Here is a 13,121-nt window from a genome sequence, read left to right as displayed (position 1 = left end):
ATCAAGTTGAATTTCATATAACTTATTTTAAAAACTTATTTAATGAGTTAAAGTAATGTAAAAACTTAAGTTGCCATGATTTACTGATCATATTTTCTTTGATTACAGTAAACTGGTAGGTCACAAAAATAAAATGCAACAACAAATCATGAATATAGTTGAACTTTAGCTGAAGTTATTCATCTGTCACTTGTTACACAGATGCCATTATGAGCCAGTGTTATTTCACTATCATTGAGATAGCTTTTTAGTAATATTTTGGCTTAGGTTTTATTTTAATTTTTTCTGTTTTCATTTTAGTTAAAGTTTTAGTATTTTTCTTGTGTGTTTTTGACATTTTTATTACATTTAGTTTTTTATATTATAATTTTCATTATATTTATTTCAGTTTTGGTTGTAGTTATTCAAGTACATCAAGATAAACTAAATAAAAATGGAAAATGTTGTCTTGGCAACTAGCTAAAATGACATAAGTTTAAGCTTTTAAATATAATATATATATACACACACATACATATATAATTATTATTATTATTTCAGTTAAAGTTCATTTTATTTCAAGTAACAAAAATTGTTTTATGGTTTTAGTTTCATGCCACCATCCTCAAACAAATCATTTTAACATCTAAAACATTTTTGTTCACTTTTGTACAGTATAAATTTGGGCCAGTTATATGATATGAAAAGTGAAATCTGTCCTGAAGCAAAAGCAGTTGAGAATCCAGAAGTGCTTAAGAGGATGAATATAGAGACGGAGTGTCTCAGGAAGGTTTAGCATCAGATGGTCAGCATGAGGAAACGGCTAAAACCCCTTTCTGTGAAGCTCAGTCTCTAAATTCATACCCCTTAAAACATCAAATATTCAAGCTTGGAAAAGGAAAAATCTCCATAAGCCATGCAACCTCACTAATCGACTAGAAACCCACATATTTACACGATGCAGTCCTTATTCTGTTCATAACTGACTCGAATTCTGCCAAAACAACTAGTGATTTGCAGTCAGTACCATGTACACATTTGTAGTACTATAGATAAACCTTAAGACATTACTGACTTGAGCATGAATGTGTAGTTGAGTTTGAGTAATGATTGAGTCATATTAGATGAAGATGGTCCATAAAACACGCATGTTTTTCTGATTAATTTTCTCTGGGGAAATCTGCATCTTTCCATGTAGATCAGGCATATATCAGGCAGAACTCATGTGTCTAAAGTTAACAGAAAATAAAAACAGTCATGAGAAGGCTGTAAAAGCCAAAAGCGCTGTAAAAGGACTATTTAACAGCATTCTCACAATTCAAAGTTTATGCCTCGCAATTTTGAACTGCACTTTTGTATCTCACAATTTTGTCAGAACCATTTAAATGAATGTAATTTGGTAATTTTTAATGGATGTATGAAGTCAGTTCTGCTCAGGTTCAGACAGAATCACATGAACTATCAACATGACTCACTAACTAACCACAAACACACAATACTGTCTTCATCTTCATCATCTATTGATTCAGCATCTAAACCCCAAACAAACCCAACAGTGTTTCTGTGCATCTTTCTTTACAATAAACGGCTTGATTTTGATCTTTTTTCTCATGCAAGGACATTCACACAATTTTAAGCGTGCAAATACATTTGAGGCCACTGTTGTGATGTTTGTGATCACTGTCATCTCTGACAGATCTGAATGACAGCATCAACACGCCTGCAGTGGAAATGAGTTCAGAACCAGCGCTAGCCTGATGCTCAAAGTTTCACTTTTCTGCATGGCAAAGCAAACCAGAAATACACACACCAGCGTACTTACAAAACCACCTACAAACATGGCAACGCAGACGAGGCGCTCGCCCACACATGCGTCAGTGATGAGCCATTAGCACACTTCACAAGAGCCCAAATATCAGCCTGCTCTACCAGTTAGAGACCTAAAGCTTCGACCGGTGCAATGAACACACGGTTAAACTTAGGGCCCTATGATGTCTGTGATGTCATAGATAGAATCCAGTCATAAAAACAGAATTTAATGTATAACACAGAATGTCACAGAATGTCAAATTTGAATCAATCAATCAAAAGTAGGTCATTACACTTAAATCAAATTGTGATATGGACTAGTATCTGTGAATATAAATCCTGTGTTCGTTTCGTTTACTACACAGTCTGTCGTCTCACTAAATGAGAATATAAATACATGAACATCTCCAGAACTGCTCTGAGAGTCACTTCATGAGCATTTGACTATAAAAGACTATTTAAAGAATAAATGTAATTACATTTTTGTTTTTATGCATTAAAATAATAAAACAAAGTTCAAGTCAACATGAAACACTATTCACAACCCAATTTATTTCCATAATTCTCAAATTTGCATGATCTACTTCTGTAACAGAAATATTTGTGAGTGAAAAATGATATTTAACAATACACAAAGCAGAGCGAGACTCTGGAAATTGACTTGTAAATGTGGCCTTTATATGCCAGGGAAACACAAAGAGCACTTCATTGAGAAAGTTATTATGTTTTGATGAAAGATTATGAAAATAAATTAATAATACATTTCTTTAAACTTGATGTAATGCACAAATGCTTGGAATAATAATTCTTGCACAACTATCAGGAATGTTCACCGCAACACATTTATTTCATGTTGACTAATATCAGGTTGATGTTTCAGACACAGTATTGCAAGGTATTTTATTTGCTTTTGCGGTAACACTTTACAAAACTACATTAATCGGCATGAACTAACAATGAAAAATACTTCTAACGCATTTATTAATCTTAATCAAAAGTTGCATTTGTTAGAACTATTTAACAGACCAGAGCTAACATAAACTAACATAAAAAAGATTCAGAAATACTGAACCAAAATTGCTCATTGTTAGTTTGTTATTTAATGCATTAAGTAATGAGACTATATTGTAACATGTTACAGTTTGTGCTTACCTTTTTTGAGGTTCCCTTTTATTTGATTGTTTTACTCATTTGTGCTTTGTATTTTTTATTCTTCTATTTTACTGTGTAAAGTGCCTTGAGAAGCTGCAATAAAGGTGCTATATAAAATAAAGGTTATTATTATTAATGTTATCAAATTGGACTAAAACTGACTGTCTTCAGTCACACAGGGTATAACTACTTGCCAAAAAAATCCTCATTGATCTGAGCTCATCCACCTCACTTTTTCGCAGTGACAGAAATTAATCTTTTCCAACAAGTTCAAACTGATTTTTACCTTTTATGGGCATTTTGCCTTTATAAAGCCTTTTTTTCTAGAAGTGTGCATTATCTTTTGCGTCAAATTCTTATATTTAATCAATAAAGTCAATTAGAATAATAAGACATTTGGGGCTGTTACCAAACAAATAAAATCATTATCAACAAAATTCATCTTTGCAATACAGAGGAAAGCATCTGAAGAGGCGTTTAGATGTATTTATTTACACACGGTTTAGTGCAAGACATGAATGCATTTAACCTGCAGTTACAAATGCACAAATAATGTTTTGTTTAATTAAACATAAATCGTTGAATACTGATATCTGAAATTATTTAAATAATAATAGTACTTTGAATGTGAAATTAAAACGGCCAGTAGGTGGCAGCAAGTCACTGTTAATAAGTGAGTCATTGTGATTGAATCGAATCATTTAAACAGTTGATTCATTCAGGAACGAATCACTGTCATGTTGCTCAGAGACACAAAACAGTGCTGGGGCTGTGTTTGGAATTATTTTTGTTGTCGAAATACAGCAAAAACAGGCAATATGGTGTCTAAAACATAAGTCTATTAATGATAACTTCTTGTTTATTGAACTGTTGTATAGGCTAAAATCAATCACATTTGTGATTTTTGCGGAAAAAAATGGCACTCTTCATGTGATATTGATTAACTATATGAAATTATATAAATATATACATTTTCAGCCCCATATCTTGAATTTTGGCAGCATTCTAAATGCATTTTATTAGACTGAATCATGCCGGGAAAGAACGCACTATAAATGAGCTCAGTCAGTCTAGCTAGTGTTTAAGCTCTCATAACTCCTCTCATAATCTGTATTATAAATGAATCTCTTACTTTTATCATACGTACATCTGCACTTTTGTTGCTTATGATGAGGGAATTCGGGAGTTTCAGTCTAAACAAAATTCAGTGATGACTAATCTGAAAGCCTCTGATTGGCCACTGCATTCCTAAACTCAACAGAATCGTGTGTGATTGGTTATAATGAGCAACGCTGTAAAAACGCATAAAAATAAAATACGCTGTAACGAGCTATTTTTATTCTAATTTTTATTCTTGACCCCCCCCAAGTATATTTTTTGGGGCATTATGGGTGGGTCCCAATGCTTATGGGAGGTCCGGGGTGTTAGCCCCCCCTCAATTCAAGCACTGAGTGGAACACAACTAGCAGTATAGTAACACACCATCGTGAAACATGGCAGCTGTCAGAGTCTCTCAGCTCAAACACGGTTTCATGTCCATCTGCGAGGATGAGAGCAGCTCTGAGTGAGACATCAATGCAACATCTACACATCTGAAATCACACCTACAAACTCCAGTTTCAAAACCACACCGAGTTCAAAGCACACTGAGATGAAGCCTGTTACTAATGAAGAGTCATTCTTACATTTCATTGCATGATGCATGAAGTTATTATAAAACACAAACAGCTTCAAACTGAAGTAGATTGAGCAGCTTTAGTCCTGCTTTATCGTCACTGAACACTGGTGAAAACTCATGGTGTCAAACGGTTCATGAAACATCAACACACACGTCCTGACTGAGCATCAAATAGACCGACAGCTGCAGAAATTAAATCAGTGCGCATCGATATGGAATCATCGGAGCGATCTAATGCTGAGTGAGCAGGACTGTTCATGTCTGCAGGTGTTTTAGGAGATGATGGATCCACTTACTTTCCTGTAGACCAGCATGTTGGGAGACTCGTCGGCCACACCGTTACTGCTCTGAGCGCACGAGCTCGGCTGAGCCATACTGTAGCAGAGCAACGGATACTCCTGACCCACAGACAGAGAGAGAGAGAGACAGATTACAGACAGACAGCTAGAACCAGAGAACAATGGATGGATAGAGAGACACACAGAACAATAAACAGAAAAAATGAATGACAGAACGACAAACTGACAATGAATGACAGACAGACAGACAGACAGACAGAGAGAGAGACAGACAGACAGACAGACAGACAGACAGACAGACAGACAGATAGATAGATAGATAGATAGATAGATAGATAGATAGATAGATAGATAGATAGATAGATAGATAGATAGATAGATAGATAGATAGAGAGAGAGAGACAGATAGACAGACAGATAGATAGATAGATAGACAGACAGACAGACAGACAGACAGACAGATAGACAGATAGATAGATAGATAGATAGATAGATAGACAGATAGACAGACAGACAGACAGATAGATAGATAGATAGATAGATAGATAGATAGAGAGACAGATAGACAGATAGACAGACAGACAGACAGACAGACAGACAGACAGATAGATAGATAGATAGATAGATAGATAGATAGATAGATAGATAGATAGATAGAGAGACAGATAGACAGATAGACAGACAGACAGACAGACAGACAGACAGACAGACAGATAGATAGATAGATAGATAGATAGATAGACAGACAGACAGACAGACAGACAGATAGATCGCATGATAAATATAATCACTGACAGACAGACAGACAGACAGACAGACAGACAGACAGACAGACAGACAGATAGATAGATAGATAGAGCAAATGATAAATATAAACAATGACAGACAGACAGACAGACAGACAGACAGACAGACAGACAGACAGACAGACAGACAGACAGATAGATAGATAGATAGATAGATAGATAGATAGATAGATAGATAGATAGACAGACAGACAGACAGACAGACAGACAGACAGACAGACAGACAGACAGACAGACAGACAGATAGAGCAAATGATAAATATAAACAATGACAGATAGACAGACAGAGAGAGAGAGAGAGACACACACACACACACAGACAGACAGACAGAGAGAGAGAGAGAGAGACGCACACGCGCACACACGCACGCACACACACACACACACACACACACACACACACAGACAGACAGACAGAGAGAGAGAGAGAGACACACGCGCGCGCACACACACACACACAACGCGCGGCCTGGAGGAGATGCCTGAGGACCCGACGCACTTTGACGGATGAGAGGAAGGAATAAACACGCGTTTACCTCGCACTATCGCGCCGCGTCGCTCCTCCGTCCGCGTGGGTTCGCGCAGGGCAGTGCGTCAGCTGGCGGTCGCGCTGAAGGGGCAGTTATTCATTGGAAACGGTGAGTTATTTGCCCATCGGTGTGACAACTATCGCTTTCCTCTCCTCCAGCGAGCGGCGACGCGCAAATCTCACAACTAGAGCGTGAACGCGCAGGTTCCGCGGCCAATCACACGCGCGCTCCCGCTGTCCACGAGAGCGCGCGCCGCGTCCGCGTCACACATTTCATTACATTAGGCTTCCCAGTGCAACACAATACGATCATTTACAGTTATTATTCTGCGCTAGACTGTGTAATTTAGTATTTTTTAATCTACATGTACACAAATTGCAATACAATTTCACAAACAATTACAAATAAACAGCAAATAACAGTGAATTTTACAAAAACTGAAATAGTATTTTCTTGTAAAACGTACTCCAAAAATCCTTTTATTTAGGCCTACTACTATGTAAAATAATTCTCAAGTGTATGCATGTACATGACTATATTGCACTGCATTATTTCGTATTACGAATTTTATTGTGGTTTTATTTTCTTTCCTTATTCATTATTAAATTATTTAAGTTGACTTTTAGCTATATGTTTTATTTTTTCCTTGCTAAAGCACTTTGAACTGCCTTTATGTAGCCTACCAATGAAAAATGCTAGTTTTGAAAGTCAAATTGTGGGGTTTAACAATCATAAAGTACTAAATAAGTCATAAAGCTGTAAAATGTAGGCTAAATGGTACAGATAGCATTGTTTTTGGCTAAAAGGAAATGTAATTAACATTTATAACACATGTGACAACTTGCCCCGATTTGACATTTATGAAAAATACAAATCCAGCCTTTCACATGAAATCACGCTTTATTATATAGTGACTATAGTCTGATTTTATTCTGTTCAACTGTTAATCAACAGCAAACATTTGATCATATTGGGTTTTAGTTTAAGACAGAATTCACCAATATTATTCTAGAAGGTCTTAACTAAATGTTTGATATATTATAGAAAACCACTGCTAGAAAATACAAGCATTTATAACTCAGAACAGACCTGGACTAAATAGTTTAGTATATAACACACGCTAATATAACAGCAATCCTCTAATGTCATATATTAGGAGAAGGCAGTCTAATCAGGCTGTTTAATGCAATAAAAGGGTGAGAAACCTGCAGCAGATAATGAACACCCGCAGGGTTTGAGAGGAGAAGGTTACAGAGTTTGCATGTTTACAGCACTCAGGACAAACACGCTATTACACTAATGTTTCATCAAATGATGGAAATGTTAAAGGTTTCCTCACTCACAGTCCATCAGTGTTGGGTTTAAATGAATAGTGACCCAAAAATGAAAGAAAACCTGCTGTAAAACGGCACCCATTCACTGCAGAGCATCCATTGCTGAGACACTGATGCAGAGACACATTTCTACAAACCTGATGAAGAAACACACTCATCAGTTTTGGATGAACTGTTCCATTAACTCTTTTAGTCTCAAAGGTTATAGTCCACATCATCTCAGAAATCCAGCCTCATTTTTAAAATGTTATGTAAGTAAAGTTTTATTTACTTAACAGCCTACTCACCAAACCTTAAAACATACTTAACGTCTCACAGCATCGTCTGACTAATGTGAGATGGACACTAAAGGGCTGCGAGAGATCGATTCTGTTCTAGAAATAAACTTTAACGGCCTGTCTGTGGGTATAAATGTTCATTTATCTCCAGTTCTCTCCATATGGAAACTACAGGTCAGCGTTGAGCTTCACTCACAAACCGCAGGATGATGTTTAGCTGCTCTGACATGTGCTCGTCTCAGGTAACGTTCATTAGTTTTCTGTAAGAGATGATTGAATCTCATTAGCAGAAGTCAGTCAATATCTGCCTGTGGCGTCTGTGTATTCAATCTCTGCTCATCAGCACCTGCAGTCGCTTACCAAACATAATTCTATTAGTGACAAATCAATAGCAGATGATATATGATAGATATCATTAAATATAAGTAGAGGAAACACACCGGGGCAAGTTGTCACTCTTTGTCAAACATTACATTTTTGAAGAAGAAAAAGTTTTTTTTTTTTTGTTTGTAAAACTTACTCCAATTATTTTTTTCAATAATTTTCAACTTCAGAAAATTATAGTATTTAGTACTATTTTGAACAATCTTTTATTTTTATATATTTTCAGTTTAAGTTTTAGTCATAATGTGCTTTTCATTTTTAGTTTAAAAAAAAAAGCTTTAATTTTTTTTATTCAGTTTTAGTCATTTCAACTTTTTGAAAATAATACATGACTTGTTTTTCAATGTTTTTCATGTAATATTTATATTTTATTTTAGATTTATTTCACTTACTGAAAATTATTTGAAATACTTGTAGTTTTAGTTAGCAATAACAACAACGTCTCAAATTCTCAAAAATATATGAATAAGTCATAAGTGACAGAAATAAATAAAATATGATGATATTGGACTGTAAGTTTGGAGGATAGAAATGCTCACAAAATATTCTAGACTCTCAGAAAAAAAGGTACAAATGGTATCATTTCAAAGGTACACCTTTGAACCTAAAGTGTGTATATTTGTATCTTAAAATACACTTTTAAAAAGGTACTGCTCCAGTGAGAGCTTTTGTAGCTTTTTCTCTGAGAGTGTAACATAAGACAGCTTTAAAACCAATATACAAAACCACTGCTGGAGGAAAAAAGCAAGTGTTTGTGTAACTGGATTTACTGAGATACAGACGGTGTGACTACTTCCCCATGTGACAACTAGCCCCGGTCAGCTGAGTGTGGTCAGATGAGCAGCTGTGTCTCATTACACACTGATCTGGAGCCTGCTGAGCCGCCACATGTCACTCGCCTCTCTCCTGCGTCTCCTGAAGGAGCTTCTCTCCTGTCGTGACCATATGCCGCTCTGACCCCCGCCGCACCACGGCATGCTGGGAATGAACTCACACAGACATTAACATGCCAGTCAGGAAGCAGCAGAGCAGGTGAAATGCCAGAGATGAGTTCAGGAAGATCCACTTCTGTGAGCATCATCATCATCTTCATCAGTGCTTCACAGAGGAAACCTGCTCACATCACACCAGCCTGTTTCTGAGACGTTCAAAATCAAATACAATAATAAATGCTAATTGTATTTTGGGAATGTCTGAAATTATTTGCATTTTGTAAAGGTTGAGATTATGAAGATTCTGCATCTAGACTTGCCTTTTACTCTCCTGTTTTTCTTGCTTGAAGGGATACCCCAGCATTTATGTAGTAAAAACCAGAGATATATATTGCATATACTCTTATTAAGTGCAGGAAAAACCAGAACAATTAATTGGATGAAGCCACACCCTCCTAAAACTGGACATTTGTATTCAAAGGTGGACACCTGTTTCTATGTGTCTGCATGCACTGAATATGAACGGATCAGTAAGGAACCTAGAGTGTATTATTTGACAATGTTGCATGTGTCTTCTTTCTATTCTTCGTAATTATTTATTATTATTTCTCTTTTTCTTTGAGTCACTGCTGCTGAATGTTTAGTTCATTGTTTGTAATTTGCTTTAATGTATAAAACTAAAGTAAAATAAGTGCCAACTAAAATGAAACTTTATTTTAGATTTTAGTTGCCAAAGCAACACTTCTCATTTTCATTTAGTTTAACTTGATGTACTAAAATAACTAAAACTAAAAATGAAATTAATAAAACTATAAAGACATCAAATACTAATAATGACAACAAAAATATAAAAAGTTAAACTAAAATTAAAATGCAAGTATAACTCATTTTAAAATATTCATCTATATAATAGTAATAAACTTAAATTTGGAAATGAAAGGAAATGCATCAAATATAAATCTTTATATTACAGAGATTATTGGGGGAAAAGGACAAATACATTGTCACTATAGTGTATATAGTATATAGCATATATGCAAAAATGATTTTGAAGTGAAATCTAATTAGACTTTTCTTAACTGGTTTAGTGAGATTCACCAAGCAAGTAAATGTGTTTCTGTGAGCAGTATATATATATAGGTGTAGATAGATATATATTTTTATATTTGTATACATGTTTTATTTCCTTAATTTTTGTTTGTTTGTTTATGAACCTGTATTTGAATATTTTATTTTTGCTTTTTAATTCTTTTTTTAATTCTGTGAATCACTTTGAATTATCACTGTGTATGAAATATGCTATATACTGTAAATAAACCTTTGCCTTAATGTAACACATTATAATACCAGGATGATTTAGAGGCCATTTAGAAAAGAAAACTACACTCACACAACCAAAAGTAAACATTTTCCCCATTATTGTACTGTTGACTTGGGGATGGATATATTTGTGTGAGATTTTCCAATGCGTCGACAGGGATCACAAACACTGATCAAATATTAAAACACAGCGTCTGTCAAATGAATAAATGTAAGCGCACACATCAGCAGATGTTACTGATGATCTGGTGTTACACGATGAACAGTCACAACAGATCTCAGAGCTCAGCCGCTGTCTGAAAGTGTGCAGAGACGGAGAGAAACCACACATTCTCAGACGCACAGGACTGAAACGGGTGTTTTATTGTACAAAGGCATCATTCCCGTGACCTTTAGCCGGGCGTCCCGTGGTTCTGCTCTATTTGGGTCCCAGCATGTCCTGCGGTCGCACCCACTGCTCAAACTGCTCCTCTGTCAGGAAGCCCAGCTTGACGGCCGTGGCTTTCAGAGTCGAGCCCTCTTTGTGTGCCGTCTTTGCAATAGCGGCAGCTTTATCATAACCTGAAAGAGAAGACCAGATCAGACACACAGGAACGGCAAACACTTCAATAACAAGCTGACTGAACAAATAAATTCAGTGATCAGAGATGCAAACAGGTAAGGGGGGATATAGCATGCTGTACATGCTCATTTGTAGTTACTTTTATGTCCAAAACTAATTTTTCACAAAAAAAAAAAAAAAAAAAAACTTAACATTTGTTTCAACACAAAAATCAAGATTGAATATTTGTGACCCTGGACCACAAAACAAGCCATAAGGGTAAAATTAAAAAAAAAAAATTATACATCATCTGAATAAATAATCTTTCCATTGATGTATGGTTTGTTATGATAAGACAATATTTGGTACAACTATTAGATATTAGATACAACTATTTGAAAATATTAAAATATAATGAAAATAGCCTTTAAAGTTGTTCAAATGAAGTTCTTAGCAATGCATATTACTAATCAAAAATGAAGTTTTGATATATTTACGGTAGGAAATGTACAAAATATCTTCATGGAACATGATCTTAATATCCTAATGATTTTTGTCATAAAAGAGAAATGTATAATTTTGATCCATACAATGTATTGTTGGCTATTGCTACAGATATACCTGTGTTACTCATGACTGCTTTTGTGCTGCAGGGACACATATTTGGTCAAAATCCCATGTTATAAAAGATGAAGTGCTTTGCAGGCTATTTAAGACAATATCGGCTGATTAGACGGCAATGTGGACTTAAAATGCAAAATGTTTGCTCTCTCTCTCTTCACCATTACCACGTCTCAGACCTCAAATACATCAAATATTACCGTTTCTAGACCCCCCCAGCCTCATAAAAGCACTTTTTTATAGAATATAAGCAAATCTCATAGAGGACCTATTTTGATCTCATAAAAGTGAGCGGTCACTGAAAGGTGAGGAGTTTAACACACATGCGGGTTCTGCATCTGATTTAGGCCATCGGATTGGATCAAATCTTGAAAATGGGTTGTTCAAAGGATTCTGAATTCGGATTGGTTTTGATCTGGATTAAATCCTCAATTTGTGCTGTTCAGTTTTAGTAAGATTGGGATACTTTTGATCCAAAAAAAAATTATTATTCTGATCCCAGCAAAAGGGTGGATTTCTGGAACAACAATGTAAAAAAAAACTTTAAAACTTCTGTAACATGTAATATATCCTCAAACAGCGGTCAATATCAAGCAAAGAAAAAAATCACTGATTGTTTTTTTTAATCACTGATTGTAAACTACACTGGCACAATCATCAGAGATGAAGTAGTTATTTGTGTAAATGCATTTTTCTCGTTTTTTCCCATCATCATGTCCCTTTAGGGTCTCCGTAGAGCACTAGTAATCCAGATTTGGTAATCTAGAAAAGTGTGTATCTGGATCAGGGTGATCCAATCCAGTTTTGCTTTGAAAAACCAGCACAAAGTAAGAAGGGTTTCCTGATCCTGGATTGCAGAACTGGGATTTCCAAACCCAGATCATTCTGATCCAGATTCAGTATTTTGAACAACTGGCCCCTGATTTGCTCAAACCCTCCTCTGGAGGAAGAGGAATAAAGTGTTTCTGGCACCCTCTGCTGTCGTTACCTATGTGAGGGTTCAGCGCCGTGACCAGCATCAGAGACTCGTTCATCAGTTTGTTGATTCTCTCTATATTGGCCTCGATTCCGACCACACAGTTATTAGTGAACGAGACCGAAGCATCGCCCAGCAGCCGGGCAGAGTTCAGCACATTCTTAATCTGGAACACACAAATTACACAGAATTAAAACCCTGAGAACTGTGTGTGTGTGTGTGTGTGTGTGTGTGTGTGTGAGAGAGAGAGAGTGTGTGGTGGAGTTTCCTGCAACTAACTTATATTGCATCCATCAGGGCTGGGACATTTGCAATGATTTTGCTTGTGATATCAAGTTTATTTATCTGTATTTCACAATAGTTTCATAATTCATCCTTGTTCTGACTGGATGAGAGCGAGGCAGATAAGACAGATGTTCTAATAATATCTCTGATTTAAACAAACTTCCAAGATGTGGAAAGTTTAATGACTTTTTACTGGA

General features: G+C 35.8%; 2 protein-coding genes across 6 annotated transcripts in view; both read right to left on the bottom strand.

Moving 5' to 3' along the window:
- Positions 1-6,513, bottom strand: part of LOC306857363 (regulator of G-protein signaling 7-like) — a 49,780-nt gene extending 43,267 nt beyond the window's left edge. For 2 of the 3 annotated variants that reach the window (XR_013783103.1, XM_079397275.1), the window contains exons 1-2: positions 6,260-6,494; positions 4,915-5,016 (exon numbers count right to left, since the gene is read on the bottom strand). Coding sequence is in view for 1 of the 3 variants with exons in the window: in XM_079397275.1 (XP_079253401.1) it covers positions 4,915-4,992 (78 nt within the window). In the remaining 2 variants the exon portion in view is untranslated. Of the gene's footprint in view, positions 1-4,914; positions 5,017-6,259 lie in introns of all 3 variants that reach the window. The other variant, XR_013783102.1, reaches the window with a different exon arrangement.
- A 3,358-nt stretch (positions 6,514-9,871) lies between these two features.
- The window catches only part of LOC306857958 (fumarate hydratase, mitochondrial), a 16,470-nt gene continuing 13,220 nt past the window's right edge, over positions 9,872-13,121 (bottom strand). For 2 of the 3 annotated variants that reach the window (XM_079398263.1, XM_079398264.1), the window contains exons 10-11: positions 12,652-12,805; positions 9,872-11,062 (exon numbers count right to left, since the gene is read on the bottom strand). In XM_079398263.1, coding sequence (XP_079254389.1) covers positions 10,920-11,062; positions 12,652-12,805 — 297 coding nt within the window. In that variant the 3' untranslated portion in view covers positions 9,872-10,919. The remainder of the gene's footprint in view (positions 11,063-12,651; positions 12,806-13,121) is intronic. The other variant, XR_013783186.1, reaches the window with a different exon arrangement.

The sequence above is a fragment of the Barbus barbus genome (genome assembly GCF_936440315.1).
Source record: "Barbus barbus genome assembly, chromosome: 38".
In the NCBI taxonomy this organism is placed as follows: Eukaryota; Metazoa; Chordata; class Actinopteri; order Cypriniformes; family Cyprinidae; genus Barbus; species Barbus barbus.
Note: the sequence above shows the minus strand (reverse complement) of the source record. Positions and strands in the feature narration are given on the sequence as shown.